The sequence below is a fragment of the Pelecanus crispus genome, chromosome 1 (assembly GCF_030463565.1).
Source record: "Pelecanus crispus isolate bPelCri1 chromosome 1, bPelCri1.pri, whole genome shotgun sequence".
In the NCBI taxonomy this organism is placed as follows: domain Eukaryota; kingdom Metazoa; phylum Chordata; class Aves; order Pelecaniformes; family Pelecanidae; genus Pelecanus; species Pelecanus crispus.
In genome coordinates this window covers 76,224,968-76,245,946 of record NC_134643.1, presented here as the reverse complement: position 1 = coordinate 76,245,946, position 20,979 = coordinate 76,224,968, and the positions used below count along the sequence as shown (strand labels likewise).

Below are 20,979 nucleotides of genomic sequence, written 5' to 3'. Positions count from 1 at the left end.
TCTTTATGGGAACAACTATATTGACAAACAGTTCACTTATGCACAGATTGACTTACCTGCTCTCCAAAACCATCTCTTCCACAAATGGCACATACCCTTCCTATAAGCATTTTAAAACCTAAATACCGTATCTGAATTACACTTGAAAGCAATTATGAACTCCAATCAAAACATGATTTCCTCCACTGGCTGTAAAATAGCGAATGTTCCTCAGATACATCAACTTATTTTTACTTAATTTCTTAGGAAGTAAGCATGTTAAAAAGAAATGAAGAGTGTGGCTTTGTGGAAGAGACTCTGATGCATTTTCAAGAAACTATTGCCCTTGTTTCAGTAGCTGCACACAGAGTAGTTCTCCACTGACAACAGAAGGTGTCTCCATGAGAAAATGAGGGAGAAAAGATGGGTGGTACCTGCCTACACTGCCTGCCTGCCTGCACTTTGCGACCACTGTGCCTGTGGCCTGCCTCTCCCCAGCTCTTGAGTCTGAGCAGTCTCGTACCAGTGTAGATGAGAGTGGGAACAGACACAGAGAAGTTCTGAGTAAGTCGTGAGCCAGTAGCAGTGTGAATTGGGCTGTTGTGAGTCGAGCGGCATCCATGGCTTGGCGGATGAACCAGCGGAGACCTGAGAGAATTTGCAGCCAAGGTGGAAGAAAAGAAAACAATACATACAAACAGGTTGCAAAGTTATGTTATAAATTATTTCAGGGAAGTTTAGCTAGAGGAGTTCTCTTACTTTAAGCAGACTCTAAGAATTTTAATTCCTAGCATGCAAGAGTCCAGATGAAATAAAAAGAGAGAAAGGAACAGCTTAAGCACTAGCTTGTGAATGTGTAATTGATTCTCTGGCAACAGGGCACCAAGTTAGTAAAGCCGATAATAAGAAGTATTAGTTGATTGTGCTGGCTTTGAGAAACATTCCTATTTTTTGGACTGATGGGGCAATGATTCTGACAATATCCACCACCAAGCTGAACACGGATTATTTGGGGGGTGGAATTTCCACATTTTTCTCCAGAGTGCTACTGATTTATTTATGAATGCTTTTTAAGTTGATAGTTACCAGGTCCACCTTTTTTTTTTTTTTTTTTTTTTTAAATCACCACTGTTATTTTATGCTGCAGTGTATCCAGAAGCTCTTTTGATGGCAAATTTTTAAAATTAAGACAAGTTAAACAAGTTATGATTTGAAACAGAAACCAGTAATTTTGAGAAGTCAGAGCATACTGATGCCTGCACGACAAAAATGCCTAATTACCATTGTAACGGCACAACAGTTCAAGTTAATGAAAATGGCTAATTCAAATAATACCTCTGCAAAGCATAAGTAGTATACTTTTTGGTACTGTTTTTTCCAGAAAATGGATTGCTCTCCAAAACAGAAAATAACTAATTTATTCAAGCAACAAAGTAGTAACAATTTGAAGAAGAGTGCAAGTATTTTTCTATGAATTTATATACACATTAAAAAATTGCATTCAAACTGTGTTTGGTGCTGCAGTAGATAAAACAAAGATCAAGAAATTCTACCTCTCATCATAAAAAGTTTTCTCTGCAAGTACACTGTAACCCTACCTGTCTTGCAATAACCCTACTTGCTTTGCAACAGTAAAAAGCAAAGCACACAAGACAAGACTACTTCCAGGTCATTCTCTAAATCACTGACTGAACTGTCTGAATTCAAAAATTATCTTTTCTTATATGCTCAGCATGAACACTCAAACCTGATTTTACTGAACTTGGAAAATCCTGAACAGAAGGTATATCATAAGAAGCCCTCACAAAAACGTTTATTGTACAAACACAGAGTCAAGGCAGAACTAGTTATTAGTTAGGAAACTGGTGGATCACAACCCAAGGATGTGTAATACCATTGCCATATAAATTCAAAAAAAGTCATATTAAGTTTTACCACTCCAGCTTCTAAAGAAAGAATGCAAGTAATCCAACCTAAAACATTTCAAAATTGTGGAATATAAACCAAGTTGCAGACAAATAAAACTACAAAAGAAAAACAAATTCTGGGGAAAAAAAAGAATCACACTGGTTATGTAAAACTGAATGAGTATGAAAAGAAGAGAGATGAAACTTGTTTCCCTACAAATTATTAATTCATACTTACTCCTTCATTTCTTTGGATGGGGAGTTACATGCAGGTAAAAATGCTGATGTGTTACTTAATTTATCCAATGTGCAGGCTGTTCCTATGGCTCGTACTACTAGTCCAGACTCTCCTTCCAAATCAAAACACTGCAAATAACCAACAACAGCATTTCCTCTCATTTCAAGCACCTTCAAGCCAATCTTCCTTTGCAATTCACCTACAAAACAAAAGGTAAAGAGCTCATAATTGCAGTGAACTTTCCCTATTCTCTTTTGTGGTCTTTGGCCTCTACTTTTGGAATTTCCAAGTCAGTAAAGTAGGTAATAGATCCAATCTTACATAATTATGCCAAACGGCTGGTCACAATCTCTGCCTCCTGTAACACAGTGTCATGTTCCATGATTTGCATAGCTTTTTCCTTTTTTCCTCCAGATCTACTCTGATTGCAACACTTCATTTCAGAAATGTTCAGAAACTCTCTGGTTTTCATTTTCATTAGTTTTTCCCTTTTTTACTTATTTAGAGAAAGAGATGGTCAAGATTTTGTGCTGTAATACACACAAGTTTCTAAATACTCCTTCATACAGTTCAGAACAATGCAACACCTTTGAAATCCATGTGGATAGGCATCTATATTTTTTTAATAAACATATTTACACATATTTCAACCTACTTCATACTTTTTGCTCTTTTTAAATTTATAGTGTTTAATATGCAGCCTCATCTACAAAATGTAACAGTAAATTAAAAAAACACAATACCAAATTGAAACAGGAGGACCTTGGTTCACAAGCATCAGTAATTTTAAAAAACAAAACAAAACAAACAAAACTGTGAAGATACTTGATACTGTGGAGCTGTGGAGACATCAACTGACTCTAATCACCTGTCTCCAGGAACTGCAGGTAAGTCCTGCAGAATCAATGCAAGGCAATACAGAAGTATACTTGAGAAACAATGAACCAATCTTAACTTTGAGAATATGGGATGTGTAAGATAAGTATTAATACACACTGTATCTGAGATGGGGTATATTTGTTCACATACTTCAAAGTAGTTCAAAGAGGGTGCAGTAGTTTATTATTTTAATTGAGTCAAAACTCTAGTAATGCTCTTCATATGGGTTAAGAACATCTTCAAGAGAGTTCCATAGGTTTCTAAGACCTTGCTAAAAAAAAAATCAACAAATTAGACAGCAGCACGGCGAGGGAAGGAGGGAAGGAGTCAGCCATACTGGCCATCAATTAGGACAATAGAACCTTCAGAAACACAAGACACTGTTAACTGAAAAAATAAACATAATTAACACCAAAAATCATGCACAATGTTGTCTTAAGCAAGTCACCTATTTAAATGGTGAATATTTTTTAAAAGCAGCAATAACCATTACAGCCTACATGTTTAATACCTGACATGAGTGAAATAAGTCTTTGTCTAGCCTCATTTGATGCCCTCGGTGTACGAATTCGGTCTATCCATTGGTATTCTGGGTCTTCATTAACTACAAGTTCTTCCACAAATCCATGAATTATTACTGCTCTGTAACACTTAGGAATAGATGTAGCTGTTAAAAAAAATATAAGATGTAAGGCATGAGTCTGTGAACCAAAAATTCCAAGAAAAACGTAAAATTACACATAAAGTGATGTGAACAATTCCAGAAAGTAACCCATATGATCTTCTGTTAAAATGTGCACATACTCTAAGCAGTTTTGTTCTGGGAGAGTCTGGAACACTGATAAGATAACTGTCCAGTGTATCAGTTACAACATGTACCATTACAAAACCTTTTCACTTTGTGCTTCTTTAACAGGATATACAACCAAAGTAACACAATGTGCGTATGCACGTGCACTGAAATGCAACTTAAGAAAGATAAGGGGAAAAAAACCCCCAGTTATCTACGTTGTTTTGAAATATGAACAGTAAAAACTTACTTTAAAAAAAAACTAAACAACTTTCCGCATTTGCTGCTGGCTTCAATGTAATTAATCTCCACTGGGCTTATGCAATGAGCTGGTCAAAAAAGGGAAACTGACAGAATAGGTAAAGGCAGAAAAGAAGGGGAGGGAGTTTTCTGTTCAAATAAACTTTTTTCCCTCTACTTACTGCAAAAAAACTTGACTCCACAGGACGACTGCCTAAATCTGTTTAAATCATTGAAGAGATCTACTTTCACCACCACATTGATCTCCCCACGTATACCTGTCAATAAAAACCATGAAAAATTAGAAGCTGTATCAGAAGCAAATACAAAACTAGCGCTATTAATTATTCCCTATTATTAGTAATTAATGCACTTTCTATTGCCAATGAGTTAGTTTTTCTGCAAAGAATGTACTATAACCCTGCTAGAACTGCTCAGTTCAACTGGCAGTTCATGTGTCAATTCTAGCCTGGGCCAGAGGAGCAGGAAGACGTTTCCTTGCCTCTCAGGTCTGATGCAGAGATGCCCTCTCAGAAGAAGTTTCTAGTTCTGCCCAGCCTTTGAGGCTGAAGCTACCAACAGGCTTCAAATGCTTGCTGCACCAAACAGGACTTTAGAAGAAAGACGGAACTGCAAAAAGAGAAGTCATTAGCCTCCTGATACTGCAGTGGCCTCTGCTGCAGTGAGCAAGTGCTCTCTCTGCTCCTTTGCCCTGTACCATCAATGCAGAAAGTGTGTAAAATCAGTATCTAAGTACCATGACTGTCCCAAGATATCCCTAGCACGAAAGGTCGGAAGGACTAACTTTGAATATAGATGCCTTGAAACTGGAGTCCCATCCACATCAAAAAGCTCTGACCAACACCAAAAAGCTTTTACATTTTCTCCCCGAAATGGTTTCAAAATCACAGTAAAGCTACTCTCTGAAGTTCAATCCAATGAGAAAATTTATGGTCCTTTCTAGAACCACAAAGTGGCCCAGTAAATGTTTACAAAATACTTTGATTATGACAAGAAATATATTAAAAATAAGGTATTAAAGTCTTTGTAGATAAAGCTTAATTTCTGGCCACCATTAAACCTTATTAATAATGGAATATTTCCTCAACACACATCCATTCCTTTTTTATTTTTCTACTTTTCTATTCTGAGCTTTTTCTTCTTTTTCCCCACCCAGTAATAAAATAATTTCACATATTATAGGTTCTGACATATTGAGGACTAAACTTCTTGATGAGTCTGATCTCTAGTGTCTTCAGAAGCCTTTATCACATAAATGTATGACATTCAACAAAAGCATTAGATTCATAGACTGACTCTGACAGCACTGCAATAAAGTCACCTAGATCTATCTTCCAAAATGCCAATAAAAAGAAGCCTTCAGTTATTATAACAGGAAATGCATCAGGTTCATATATTTTCACAAATAATCATATTCATGTGGAAAAAAAATTAAAATAAAAATTTATAAACATTTTTTTTTTTTAAGGAAGTATCAATTATGGTTTGCCAAGGATCAAGACAACTAGAATCTACTGCTATGAGCATGAAAATATAAGAATTCTAATTTTACTTAAATAGAAAAAAGCTGTGAAATACTAACAGATCTAGAAAAATACAGAGAAATCTAATTCTCTCTGACATACAAGTTCTACACATCCTGATACAAGTGTTCACCTAATTTCACTTCAAAAGAAAAAGTACTATAGGGAAATGTGAATAGAATAAAAGGGTAAGTAAGAAAAATAACATGCAATATTTCTCAGAAAAAACCTCTTCAATATAACTGTTTTAAATGTAAAAAATACTTTGCATCAGCTATGATGATCATCTAGTAAATACCATTAATTATTTCCCAACAATTATTTATAAATAGCTTTTAACAGAGTTAGGTCATTTAATTCACACTGGATAACAAACAAGGATGGCAATGACAACCACACAGATGTTCTGCAATAAGGTATTCAAGAAGCAAGCTAACTGCTGTAAACTGACCTTGACTTTCTGTCAAAGTCTGTGTTTCATTAAAAACAAAGGCAAAAATATAATTAACTTTATTTTCTCATACCTTCAAAATATTCTGATGAAATCTACCTAGCACTGAGAGTATTTTCTGCAGGGAAAAGGAACTTCATCCTGTACTTTATGTTGACGATGCATCACATCCCGTCCCTCCATCTCAAGCGAAGTTTATCCAGCATCCCAGGAAGGCACACCCCAAGTGACTTCAGCAAAACCGTATTTTTTTAGTAAACACGTAGTAATTGGAAAAGTGTGTTTGGGTCTTTTTTTTCATCTGAATTTTGCAGTAACTATTTTAAATACCATATGAAGATTTCTTCCACTTGTCACAAGTTCTATGAAAGGCATTCTGCCAAGCACTAGTCTGAATGACTATGCCAGAAATTTTCTCATGCTAGAAATAAGGAAAAAAGTGCCAGAAAAGTAGCTTTCCAGCTCCCAAGGCTAAAATTATCACAAATTTCTAAAGACAGCTTACAGAAATTAAGATTGTAAGAAGCAGATTACAACTCAAACAACATTTTTTTAATTTTAAGTTAGCAAATCTTACCATGAATGGTATCATAAATAGGAAACCATCCTGAAATAACCGTAGCTGCTTCACTATAGAGCAAAGGATCAATATCTATGTACACTTTGCCGATGGCATCATTAGCACTGTAGGTATCATGATCAAGAACGGTGATTTGGAGAGGCTCATCTTGTAGCTCTTCATCATCTACCTAGAAACAAATATTAACATGGAATCTGAGTATTTAAAAAAAAAAATGGAGGGAAACACTGCTGAAAAACAAATGCAAAAAAGAGGAGAGTTAGTTATGTACAGTGACCTGACATACATAAATCTGTAATTTTTACTTCCTGTATCTGAACAAAGCATTCACTTATTTTGATTTTACCCTTCACAGACTGGTGAGATCCTAGAACCAGAGTTATTACCGGGAGAAGAACAGAAAAGCAAGATTACTGTGACTACACATTTTAAAATTCCACATGATTTGTTTTAAGACACATTCCCCAGATTGTCTACCCATCTCCACAATACATACTTTTCATTAAAAAAAAAAAAAAAAAAAAAAAGAGAATTTCAGATAAAGCATCTCAGTGGACTATTACACTCTGAAGTTATGCTTATTGGTGCTCTCACCCTTCCAACTGGCCAGTGGCTTAAAAGAAGACCAGATATTTTATACAACCCATTGTAAAAATTCAGTAATCTCAGACATGCACTTTCCTAAATCAATGCAATAATCCATCTGCAGATACCCTAACTATTTTTGAGGACATACAAAGATAGACATTCTACAACTTCTTGTGTTGAACGTCACAAACCAAGAATGAGGTTTGCTATATGCAATGGGATGGCTCATGTAAGCGTTTGCAGAATTATAACATGTAATCTTGCAAAAAGATCAAACTACACACACACACGTGATGTCTTAATCAGTTAAGTGTTTTTCCACTCTTTGAAATGTGGATTTTTTTTTTTCTTCAGTGTTGCTGTTTGGCTCTTCTCTTTCCTTTTCTATGCAAAAGGATGGAATTTTGAGCCTTCTGTTACTGTCAAAAAACTCCTTCTGTAAGAACAGAGTTAACCCTCCACACAGATCAGTTCTTTCCCCTCCCCTAAAAAACTACCCCAGGAACTGAAAGATAAAAAAAGAAAACTGATTGAATTTCAATGGTACTCCTTTCTTAATCAACATGGATCACTGATTAAGAGATGCTCTTAATCAAGCATTCCATGTTGATTAATAATATGCCTAACCTTACTATTTCATATTTGCTGTAAAATACTTCTAACATTACCAGCTATTAAATCACTCATTATATGTGCATATATTTACAACCATGTTTATACTGTGATATTATCTTAAGACGCTATAAATGAACCAGTACTGTATATTCAAATGTTTTAATAATTAATTTATTCTAAATACCATTAAATTTTTTAAAGTAGTAATAAGAATAATAATAAAAAAAAGAAACACTTGTTCAGGGCATAATGTCAAAGGACATCAACAAATCAGATCCTGGAAAGCAACAAGCAATTACAGGAAAATGCTGAGTGCCCTCGTTATTACATAAGGAAATGAAAAAAGAAAGTGTCCAATAATTGTTGTCCAAGCTCTTTATTTTGTAATTTTATCATGGGGATTCTCCATTTTCTTCTTTGTCAAGTGTGTTATTTTTTGCAACCCAAAGTAACATTTCAAATCCCAATTAACTTTCCTTACTCAAAATTACCCCTTTAAAAAACATACAAGCATACCCATACTGATACCTGAAAGCCTAATCCATAATGCTATTCTCCCCCCACTTTTACCTCTGTCTTGTCATTTTTATTATTACCCAGAATAACATTCGAGTTGGATCCCATCTGGCAAGCTTGTATCTTTACAGTCCCAAAAAGCCAGCGAGACACCTTTAGCAAACAAGGTCTAACTGTAGACAGGTTTGCTGAAAAGGCTTCATGTCTATTTAAATAGAAATACACTTCATTCCTCAAAACTTATTTTCTGCTTGAAATGAAATTATTTCATTAAGGGCATCTAAATCAGAGTGTCTATATAGATACAGGCAAACGCTTAAAAAATACTTACTTCAAATTTGAACCACTCAGAATTCCACTGAGGATTAAGTGATTTGGGATACACATCTGTCTTAAATGTTGTATTTCCAAATTTTACCTAAAAATACAAGCATTCCGTTGTTAACAAAAGTATTAATAAATAAATTAGAAACTCATTAAATCTACATATGCAAATAATTTCAAATACATATTTCAACAATATCAACAAATCCTTTTCAGTAACAGTGGCTTTTTTAATTAATTCACATGTATCAGTAAGTAACTTTCCACATATCAACAAGACTTCCAATAAATCTCTCTCTCCCACTATTAAAATAATTTATTTTCCTCCTCAATCACTTGATAGGTAAAAATATTGCTTATATTGGCTATTCAAACTCACTTTGTACACTCTCTTTTGCCTTCTGTTTAGAAATACTGCAAGCAAAAGTATTCTATCTAAATATTGATAGTTTATGTCTTATTACTGTTCTCTCTAGGGTTTCTAAGTCAGCTTTATTGACAATTTATAAAAGAAATATAGAAATAAAATTCTAACATTGGTAAATTTATTTCTTAAATTTAAGAAATCTCCCTGGATACACACCAGAAAATAACTGAAACCATCTCCATTAACTGCAGTCTTGATATGCTGGACACATACCAGTAAATTCAGAGTAGCAAGGGGGAAACACCTTATCAGTTTCTATTCCTTTCTTAAAATATATAAAATTCCAGAAAGCATATAGGCAAAAAGGTTAGAGGGACTACATATCTACCTCTCTATATATATACCTGTAACCTCCAGTTACTGACGATTAAATATCATCCATACTTCTATTGATTAATGCACCTTCAATCACATGATAGCCTATTTCAGGAATCTCCATTTGGACTCCGCAGGAGTCGATTTCAGGACAACCCCATTTGTTTGGATTTAAAAAAAAAAAAAAAAAAAAAAGTGAAACTGAATTTCTGTGATGCTCCATACCTCAAGAAACCATGCTGCACAATGCAAGAGCCTTTATTTCACTGCAGCTTTCATTCCAAACTATTTACAAACACCTGTAGTTCTCTGAATGTTCCCCTCAAAATAATTAGTACTTCAACTCATACGAACTATCTGATGGTACTTACAAATACCCAAAGGTCTGGGTTTGAATGCATTCAAGATTCTTAAGAAAATGATGAGTGTGCTGATCTAAAAAAAAAAAAAAATGCTGCAAAGACACTTGTGGATTTTGAATGCCATTTTCTTTTTAAAAGTCTGAATGGATTTTGGAGACTAAATTTAGACTTAGCTTTTCAAAGATGTATAGCAATTTTTTAGATACTTTTGCTCAAGAAAGGATTAAATAAACACTTTACACATTTCAGTAATGTGGCGATTATTTTGCATAGGTGCATACCCCAACTCTATAAAGAGATTCTGCGCTTGCGTAAGTACACCCAGTTAATTTAAAAAACCTAAAGCACTGCAGAACTGGACTATGAGTCTGTGAGTTCACACTGAGCTCCATATATATAACCATATGTACCTCAGTGAACAGAACTCTGTACAGCATTTGTGACCAAAGAAACAAAAAAATGGTGCCCCCCCCACTTGAGTCAATGAACAGTAATGCTTTTCAAAAAGAAGTTACTTCAAAGTAAGCTTTAAAGTTAAAAGCCAGTGGTATGAAAACACAAGAGTAAGCAACCTCAGTGTAAAAAAATCATCTAGCTATCAAAAGGTGGATGCAGCCTATGCACACACAGAAAACTAACAGCACTGCCACTCAGAATATGTATTCATCACACAAAGCAGTATAATAAAGTGATACTGACACTAGTTTTAACTGAGCTACCTTATATACCAGAAGCTGCCAAGATGCAACAGCCCAGAGCTCCACCCAACCTATTTTTACCTGTTATCTAGGGAGTAAATTAGTTCCCTTGGAGCCTCAGGCAGCTATAACCAAAATTCTCCAGTAGTCAAGCTAGTAGAGATAATCAAGCACTACACTGCTGTCCGCTATACAAATTTAGAGGCACAATTACAGAAGAAATTGTGCTAATTTGCTCCAGATCACACATGCTGGCCAAGTGCAAGTTACGCATAACCTGAGCCAAGTATGAGCTCTAAAGTCCTTTCTCGTTTTCTTTTCTAATCCCAGGTTTATATTAGAAAATTCAACAAGGAAATTAAAGGCTAGTAATCAACTAGTACCTTAGCATTACTTCAGTTTGTCATTTTTATTTAAATGAAAATGTTTTGTAAAGGTTTTCAGCAACCTTACACTGAAAAATAAAACAATAATTTCAAGCTCAATTTATTTTCACATAAATCTCACCCACTGCCTTGCCTGCTCCATATGTGGCAAGGGTAGTTCCTACAGTCTTTCTAAGTAACAGTCCTAAAAGCAAGGGCCCATCTAGGTATTTCTTTAGCCTTTATTTGCGCCAAGACATCCATGAAACTGCACGTTAACCCAGCTAAGCAAATTAATCTTTCTGAAAAATTTTATTTTCCTTTTTTGCTAAGCTAGTCTTTAACCAGATGCATTTCCAAATCTATTTTGCTACACAGCTACTCATATAGTGGGGTTGGCACAGATGGAGCAGGGTTGGGAACAAGCAACCAACAGAAGAGAGCTGTTTCTCCTCAAGGCAGCATAAAAACAGGCCAAACGAAACTCATCAAGAGAACTGTATTTCCTATTCCTGTTTTCCCTGTCTCCTAGTAGCATGCATCAAGTTGTTGTAGGCCACCTATTAATCAAATTTAAAATTACAAGAGAAATGTTTATAAATTAAAAACTGACTGATGAAACATCTGAAACCAAACACTGAAATATTAAATTAAATGATCGTAATTCATGTAATAAAATAGAACTGTGTACTATTTCAGCTCCATTGAAAAGCACATGAGAAATACTATTTTGTCTTTATTACCACTTTACTGTCCTGCTAAGCAATGTGCTTTCTGCCTCATGTCAACCAAATTTTTAAGCACAAAACCAAATCAGGACTTATGTACCAGAATCTATTTTGGTATTACTATTATGATATTATTACCAATTTATACATTCTAGAAAGACATTCTGTCTTCCTACCTTAATTCCAGTATTGCGCCAATCTCAATTACTATTTGTGGTACAAGCATGCATTTACATAGCATTCCATTTTTAAACACCTCTTTGCTTTCTCTGGGAGTATGATTTCTGAACCTATGGAATGTTTCTGAAAAGTCCTAAGTTACTTATATTGGAAATAATGAAGCGTAACACAGAAGGACCACATCAACTTATTTTACAGTCCCTTCCTGAGAAATGCCTTACATATTGTCTATTAACTATACGATTGTAAAGAAGGGTGAGGTTAGATACTTTTGATGCAACGAAGTGATTTAAACACGCAAACAATATTAAGTAATTGTCCAATAAAAATCCTCCTCGAAAATATTTTAGTATTTCGAATACTTTAAATAGAAATACGAATATCGGCCTTAAAAGTAAAGCCTGCACAACCACTCTGCACTTCATATATTCAGAGATACAAATGACTTAAGCGCGCTTTACTATTTCTCCACCCTGCTCAGAGCGCATCTATCCAATCTTGAAATGGATTCCATTCGGCTGCGATATCAACAAGAGCCATTCATTAACAATCCTCAGCCAAGAGAGGATCAAAAGGAGGAGAGTACTTCCAAAACGCCATTCAAATTCTACATGGCCGTCAGCGCAAAATCACACCCACGGGCAAGCCAGAAACTGCTTCTAACGCATCCCCGCGGCCGTGGGCTCAGGGTGCTCCTTGGCGCTCCTGCAGCCCCTCCCCGGTGCCCGCTCGCCCACCTGGCCCCGGCCGGGGCTGGCCCACCCTCCCCGCCCAGAAAGGCGCGGCCCACGGGCCAGCCCTCCGGCCGAGCCCGGAGGCACGCAGCGTCCCGGGGCGGGACTGCTGAGGGGAGCCGCGGCCGGCAGCCCCCCCGCAGCCCTCCGCGGCAGCGCAGGTGACGGCGGCGGCACCTGTCACGGCAGCGCGGCCGCGGTAGGTGCGCCCCCGCGCCCAGGGCCGCGGCAGTGGGGCCCGGCAGGTGCCTCGGCGGGCCGGAGGCGCGGGCCGGCGGGGCCGCCCTGCTGCCTTCCCCGGGGCGCCGCGCCCGCCCCTCCCCTCCCCTCCCGCAAACCTCCACAAAGGCGTCGGTCAGGTCACTGGCGCGGTCCATCACCGGCAAATGGCGCCCTGCCACGATCTTGACCTTCAGCTTCCCCGGCATCTTCCGCCGCCGCCGCCGCCGCCGCCTCCCCCCGGCTGCAGGGAGAAAACAGCAGCGCGCGTCCCATGGAGCGGCCCGGCACAGGGGCGGGGGGGCGGCGGGGGAGCGGGCGCGCATGCGCCAGGGCGAGCAACGGTCTGCGGCGGCCTGCCCATGCCCGCTGCCGCTGCCCGGACCCAGCGCCGCAACGGCCGCCGGGCGCGCGCGCCGTGACGCAACCCCGCGGGGAGGGGACGTCTGCTGGGCGCATGCGCTACTTACTGGGTCACCACCGCAAGCGGCCGGCGAAGCGGGCGTAGGGAGCGGCGACGAGCAGCGGGCAGCCCTCCGCCCCGCTCCCGCCAGCGGCGGCAAGGCCCCGGGGCGCCCCGCCGCGCAGCTCCCCCCTGCCGGTATCGCCCCGCCCCCGCGCCAAGATGGCGCCGCGGGCACAGGGACCCCACTGGAAGTCGAGCGCCGACTCCTCGATGGGTTCCGCGCTAGCGACGCGGCCGTGCTTCTAAGGGAAGTCAAGGTGCTTGAGCGCCGAGTCATCGATGCCGGGGGCTGCGGCGCCGGCCGGGGGCGGCCCGGGGCAGCGGTGGGGCGGGCCGGGCCGGGGCCACCTCCAGCCCCTTCGCAGCTGGGCCGGAGCCTCTTCCCCCATCCCGCCTTGTGGCTGTGCGGGGCCCGGTGCCGGGTGTCGCGTTAGGCGCACCCAGCCCTCGGGCTGGGCCGCTCAGCGTCCCTGGCCGCCGTGGAGGCCCTGTCCCGGGGGCTGCCGGCGGCGCGGCCCGCCCGGAGAGCCCTGCCAGCGGCTCCGATGGCTGGGGCTTGCTCTGCTTCCAGCCTTCCGCAAGGAGTCGGTCCGGTCTTGGGCTTGAAGGCCTGGGCGGAGAGTCCTTTAAAGGACTTAAACCAAACCCTTTGGTTTTGGGTATTTTTTAATCAAATTCTTAATCAAATACAAATGTTGGCAGTATTTGAGGGATTATGACTAGATTAAATGGCATTTAGTTATCAGAAATAGGATTTGATATGGTTCTTGGAGCCAGGTTTTGACTTTTTGATGCCTGAAAAGCTCTTTGTTCGGGAAATAGTGCTGTGGAAGCTTGTGCGAAACCGAAGGAGCAGAGCTGGCCAGGAGTTACATCAGGCGCGTTGTCTGCGGGTGGGAGTCTAGGAGTATGAGAACAGGTTGCATGAGAATCTGAGGGTCATGGGTTGTACTGCTGGCGTGGTCGTGAATGGGAATATAAAAGATCCCTTGTGTTTTGATTAAACAGTCCCCAGATGTTGAGCCAAATAGTAGATCTGGTTGGATTATTTTCCCCCCTTTCTAATCTTACAAAAAGACTAAATAATGTTATGGGCTGGAATGTGATACTGCAAACAGAAACCACATGAACGAAATAGTATGTGGCATAGCAAATGAATGCATAGAAGATCTTTGGCTATCTGTCCTCCAGCTAGTTGCATTTAGTCTCACTAATATAGCACTTACTCTCTTCAGATTGTTTTGAAGTTATCTTTGGGACAATTCATACTGTTGCTAGTATTCGTCATATCAGAGTAAATTATGAAGAGTCTAGGTGCGTGTTTCTTCCTCATCAGTCCTTGTTTGTGTGGAGTACTGGGATGAGACTGCTCCCAAGGCAGGATAGCAGTAAAGAGCAAAAACCCAGGAAGGGAATCAAAATTGGAAAACACGCTGCTAGTATTACGGTTTTAGTTTAGACCAGAAGTGTGCTTCTTGAATAGAATCTCCCGATCTTAAATGTTGTTTTGGCTCACATAATCGAGCAGTTACACAGCATATGAACTGAGTATTTAATTTGGATAAGACTGAACTGAAAAGCATAAGCTAGCAATGCGCCAAATACATTTGTTTAAGGGCATTCAGGCTGTGGCAGCAAATTAAAGCTACTATGGAATTAAACCCCCTGAATTGCATATGGTGTGGGTGCTAAGTCCTCAGCACTGTTTCACCCTGAAGAAGGGCCATTGATCTGCTAGTTAACATAGTCATTCCCGTGTCATAACTTCCCTATGACAGCAGAAAAACTACTAGCAGAAGATGGGACTACAAAAAACCATTCTCTGTTGCCCTTGTTAGATACAGCATTGTTTAGCCTTCATTAATTGGTGGTGTACTGCTTTATAGCCCAAGATTTAGGGAGCATAAAATAAGTTCTTGACTACAAACAAGTAAAAACAAAGTAAAAGTAAACTTTGTCATACATTCTTTTTTTCTGGCAAAACACCTATTTCTTTGCTTCTTTTGCTAGCTAAATTACAGTGCAACAATTATTAGGAAACACTGTGTGGTTACTGCAATTTTACGGCATGTCGTGATATGTAGAAAATTTTTTTCAGCTTATAAGGACATGAATCCTTGAAAAAAAATTCTTTAATATCGAAGAGGAATTTCTAGCACATTGAACAAGAGATTGGAACTGTCTTGTACATTGTAAGAAAAAGAACACAAATGTAGTTTAGCTCTGTCTCTTTAGAGATGGGTAGGTGTCTCTACCAAATATGTTTGTGATGCCAGGGTCTTCCTCAACCCCTCTTCAGTCTCTGAACACCCTAAACAGAGCTGTGGAGCTCTTTATTGTTCACTGAAGATTGGACAATTTGCCTGACTAATGGCCAGTGAATAACTGGCTAAATGTACTGCCTTGTTAAATGAAATAGCTACAATTTGGGATGATCCTTAAAGAATTCAAGCATTATTGTACCAGATGCTTGCTGAAAGGGAAACATTCAAGAGAACATCTAACACTGTAAGTAAGCTCTTCCAGGCAGATTCTTGTAAACTTGCAGCACTCATGACTCTTAAAAGACCTGTCTCATCTTTCCAGACAATCTACCTCAATGCCTCTTATTCTCAAGACTTTTAAAAAAGATTTTTTTCTAAAGTTAAAACTGGGGGAGAGGGAGTGATGAAATACAAATCTGTTCTTGTCTTATCCTCTGAACCTAGAGAACAGGTTATCGCTTTAGAAATATCAGAAGACTCTTACTGGATTAGACTGGTAATAACTGGTACATATTCTTTTAGGTTACCTTTTTTGTTTAATTTATAGCATCTGGGGCCAATAGGATACACAGGTTAACTACCTGCTTTGGGAAAATTTATCTCCTTTTTATTTTGAACTTACAGACTGATTTCACTTGTGGACTTCTATCTCTTACATTAAGAGAGAGAAGGAAGAATTGCTCATGTAAAGTTTTTTATGGATTTTTTTAATAGACTTGCCATCTAACTTTTTTAATTGACTTGTTTGAAATAAGTATTTTTTCCATTCTTTCTTCATAGGTCTTTTTTCATGCCTCTGAACGTGTTGGGTTTTTTTATTTTTATTTCCCCTGAAGACTCTTCTGAACAGGCCATGTTTTTTCTTAAAGTGTAGTATCTCAGACAGGAAATAAAGTTCCAGGGAAACTTTACCAGTGTTTTCTAGTCGCATCTCTCTGTCTCTGGGATTAAGAAATACAGGGATTAATGCAATGCATATTTCTTTCACAAAAAAATTCTGTCTAAGGATCCATCTTTTCAATGGAAGATTTTAGTAGTCAAAGGACTAAAATGCTAAAACCACCTGTTTTGGAGAGCCAGTTCAACTCTGTTTCGTAGATACTTGGAAGGATCGATTAGATATGATTTAATGCATTAAGAAACCTGCTTGGAGTATTATAACTGTCTTACGGCTAAGAACTTTCTACGCTGGCAGAATGAGACCTATCTTTCCATAAGTTAGCATGTTACTTAACTCATTTCCTGCCAATAGTATTCCAGTTCTCTAGGGCCAGCAGGGACTTAACAGAGAGGGAAATGTAAAAGGGACTCAGCTGAAATTTTAGTCAAAGCCCTAGAATATAAAAACTATTCGAGGCATCTAAAATAGCATTAGATTTCCCTCTGTTTAGGCAAATTATGTTCAATCTAATGGATATACTTGAAACTAAAAGTATAATATGTACTTTCTCAGTAATATGCATGCCAGAAGTCCACAGAAAATATTGAGGTTTATTTTCATCATAAGAAAAAAAAAAAAAAAAGTGACATCTGACTTTGCACTTTAGTATCCACTTTGTTGCTTGCTGAGTTTTTTCCACTTCTGCTTAGAAGTGATGTTTTAGCAGGTCGTGACAATAGAAGTCATGTTTCAGCAAGATAGCAAGTGTGATATGCTTAAAAAACAGCATTGTCTTATTTGAGTAGGTATTGTCATGTATTAGATGGCATTCTAACCCAACTATACAAACCAAGAATATTGCTAATTACAATAGTAAAGACATCTTGTGTGGAACAATGAGTGCCATAAAAATAGGAGAGTTTTGCGTGTGGAAGCTGGGAGATTTTACCATCTAAATGTCAAGATCCATGTATCCCTTTTTCAGTTTTTGTAAGTATGATAGGATTCCGTGTTTTGTTTTCTGCTTAACTGCTAGCTCAGTGCATGCTTGGATTTCCAACAAAGAGAGATTTCCTTTGTGATAGACACACATGTTGAACCCTTAGTTTAGAAATTGATGCTCCAAAGAAAATGTTTTCCCCATAATGTCAGTCTGCTGACCCATCACTTTAGGGTGGGTTTCAATTATATTAGCTTACTAGCCACCTTCAAGATACAGCTTAGAAGGTGGTAGCCTAGGCTTTCCTTGGGTTACAACATGACCTGACATCATAGAATCATGTGGTGGGCTGTGTCTTAACCATGGGGAAAAGCACTTTTTGATTATATTGCATTGAGCCAATTTGAACAAAAATGAATGAAAAAGGTTTTTTGTTTTTTAGTTTGTTGAAACACACCAAAGAGACTTTCTATCTGCTTTTGCTTATTAGCATTCACAGAAGATACTGGCTCCATTTCTACTGCAGTTACTGCGGTAAGTAGTCTTTGAAATGGGAGTCTTTGTCAACTGTTATCAACACAGAAAACCCTGCAGTGCCAGTGTTTGGTTTTTGGAAAAATCCTAGAATTTCTTTGTAAAGCTACATGCTTCAAAGCAATCTGGCTGAAACTTACAGGACACCAATCCAAAAATATTTTTAATAATGCTCAGAGGGGTCCTATATCCAGAGTGAGAGAGAGATATATATGTCTAGTAAAGGACAACTGCATCTCAGGAAAAAAAAAAAAAAAGTGTGCTATGCTGTGTGCCCACTACAAGGATTTAAACGGGCAAAATCCTGATCACTACTATTTATTATTGCCTGTATGTATTTGATGTAGCATTGCAACCCCTAATCCCTCTAATTAGATTAAAAGATAGGGGGTGAAATCCTGTCTTAATAAAATCAGTAAGGTGAAACTCTCTCACTGAGATGAAGAGATGAGTTCTATTATGAACTCCTGGGGAGAACAAGGTTTCATTATTGAGGCTTCCGACTTAGAATGGAGGAGCTCACTGTAGTTAGTCTGTTTAAACAGAAGATTAAGGGCAGTATTAATGTCTTATTATCTACGTGAACAAATTCCTGCTACCGTAAGGGTCTCTAATATAGAAGGGGTGATAAGGAAAGGATGGAATTCTGAGCAGGACAAATTAAAACTGGAAATCATAGACGTGACTAATGGAAATGTGAGTTATCATTGAGCAAGTTATCAAAGATAGGCATTTTTTAATTGCCTGTCATCGTAAGTCATTGGGAGCACTTAAAATCTGTAGTTCCGTCACCGAGACTGCATTTTTTGGTGACCTGTGAGTGAGAACAAAACAGAAAAGGCCCGTGGCCTTGTAAAGATGTGCACTGCTTGCAGCAGGAAGGGGGCTGTGGGCAGGCTCCAGTCTGCCATTAGTGTCACCTCACTGCTAGGGCAGCTCGCTCCCTCCCTCCCTGTTCATGCACACAGAACAGGTAGAGTGAGCCTGGAGACAAGCTGCTGCAGGAGGATGTGAAGGCAGTCAGTAAAGGGTGGTTACCCGGTGCTTGAGCCAGAAAGTTCACTTTGACTCTCGGTTACTTGAGGAGGATCTTACGGGTTTAGTTTTGCTGACTTCATCCTACTTCGCCTAAAGCTGCATCTGTCAATAATGTTTTTTAGTCTTGGTGCTGGAACTATTAGGTAAAAAAAACAGATGATCATAAGTGATTTCCCTGATGGAATTAAAACACATGATATAAGTGATGGTATACATGGGTGGTTTACTTTTGTCCTGAATCTATTCAAAGTCATTCCCAGGCTAACGGAACTAAGTTGAGCTGACATTGGTCATAGATGATAATATAGTATATTCTTTTATATTATACAGGAACTGAATACAAAACTTACTTGGACTTTAAAAGGAGACAGTATCTTGGAATTAATTTTTGAAGTAAAACATTGTCAGGAAACTTAAACACTGTACTAGTGATATAACAGTCAGATCCAGATAAATGTGCTAATATCCTATCATATGTATGGGGAAAAAAGCTTATCCAATGAAAACTCTTTAATTCCAATGATATTCTAAAATATTATTCCCATGCAGATCAACAAATAGTGAATTTAATAAAACCTGTTTGTCCTTTGAGGAAAAATGGAAGTCAATAATTATTATTCTCAAGGCTTACATTAAGAGGGTAAAAATAAGCCCCAATATGTCTTAATCCTAAAATTATGTTTCTGAATTGTTTATGTACACTTGTTTCCTTGATATCAAATGAAAGTATTTCTTTTGGAAATGAGATCTCAACACTTTATATTCTTTCTGACAGTCTACTCAAGTCAATCTTCTGTTGACTTCAGCAGTTTGGGATTTGGTCCATATCAAACAGTTAGTAAGAACAGAGAGCCTTCAAAGTATTCCATTTCATGCTATTATTGCTGTATGAAGGTCTCGATTTCCATACAGACTTAAAAGAAATTGGATAAAATAAATATTCACTAACACGGGAATGTATGCAGTTACCTACTGGGGGAATCAAACAACTGGATCTGATGTCATGTTCTCAGCTAGTAATTGGATATCATTTATCTTTCTTACAGTTCTGTGAGGAAAATAACATTCCATATGACTTTGTGCGTTTTATGAGCAATGAGTGGCAATGGCATAATTGGGATATCAGTTCACAGATATTGCAGCAGAATCCTGTGTACACATGCTCTAGCAAAGACATTTAGTTACAAGCAATACAATAATAATAGCTATTCAGAGCGCTTCACACTTACAGAGCCGTAGTTAATTAGTCAACACCTAGTTAATTCAATTAAATGTAACTGTCAGCAGCAGTATTTATATCATTAGAAGATAATTAGTCCTTCAGTGACACTTTCAACACTTCTGTCCTTCCTCCTTTTAAAGGTTGAGACAAAGAAATTAAATACTTAACTGTGATTGTAATATGTATTAGACTTACACAGTTATTAACACAGTTAATTTACTGGTGGTTTTTTTTATTCTGCTTAACATTGTTGGTACTTTCTCTTCCTTTTTCCTGTATAAATGTAATAAATAGATCATTTATTCAGGTCCCATCCCAAAACATGGAAATATTAATGAATGTGTATATTTATATATAGAAATTGCTGTCAGGATCAAAGAGGATGATCCTGTAATTTTGAAGTAGGTTAATTCTTATTAAAGCTATAGTCCTTGTAGTTTGTCTCGTCAACAGCTATGGCGCAGGCAGCAAGAGTACATACGTACTGCTCAGCAAGTCAGTCTGTGTCTCGGAGGAGACTTTTAAGTATAGTAACTGCGTAAACTATGTATAGAGTAGACCTCTAGATCTTTCACAAGATATGCAAGTTATTTGCTGGTGCATTAAAGAGATTAAATTGGATTACAGTCAAAACAATAAATCTTTGTATTCTAAAACGTGGAGTGAATGCTGTTCTTAATAACCATGTGATACTTTTGCTTCTTGTGCTCCATTTGGAATAGACATGATTATGTGAGTTATTAAACATTAAAGTTTTTTGCGTGTAAATAAAAACATACTAATGAAGCAAACTCACTGAGTTTTGTTTTCAGCAGCATGTAATGCCGTATGTTCAGCTTCTTACAAAAGTGTCTACAATGTGATAGTCATTTGCTGTCAAAACATCGGACACAGAGGGGTTCACATTGTGTATTTTAAGAGTGTAACTTTTCATGCCAAGCCAGAGGAGACAGAGA

The 20,979-nt window shown here is 38.5% G+C and overlaps 1 protein-coding gene across 21 annotated transcripts in view; it reads right to left on the bottom strand.

Annotated features, from left to right (window-relative positions):
* C2CD5 (C2 calcium dependent domain containing 5) overlaps positions 1–12,897 on the bottom strand; it is a 71,609-nt gene extending 58,712 nt beyond the window's left edge. For 8 of the 21 annotated variants that reach the window (XM_075728061.1, XM_075728058.1, XM_075728063.1 and 5 more), the window contains exons 1-7: positions 12,799–12,897; positions 8,659–8,745; positions 6,606–6,777; positions 4,216–4,311; positions 3,515–3,670; positions 2,125–2,323; positions 503–627 (exon numbers count right to left, since the gene is read on the bottom strand). In XM_075728061.1, the coding sequence (XP_075584176.1) occupies positions 503–627; positions 2,125–2,323; positions 3,515–3,670; positions 4,216–4,311; positions 6,606–6,777; positions 8,659–8,745; positions 12,799–12,888 (925 nt within the window). In that variant the 5' untranslated portion in view covers positions 12,889–12,897. Of the gene's footprint in view, positions 1–502; positions 628–2,124; positions 2,324–3,153; positions 3,261–3,514; positions 3,671–4,215; positions 4,312–6,605; positions 6,778–8,658; positions 8,746–12,798 lie in introns of those variants that run through there. The other 13 variants (XM_075728054.1, XM_075728056.1, XM_075728062.1 and 10 more) reach the window with 4 other exon arrangements.
* Between the last annotated feature and the right edge of the window lie 8,082 nt (positions 12,898–20,979).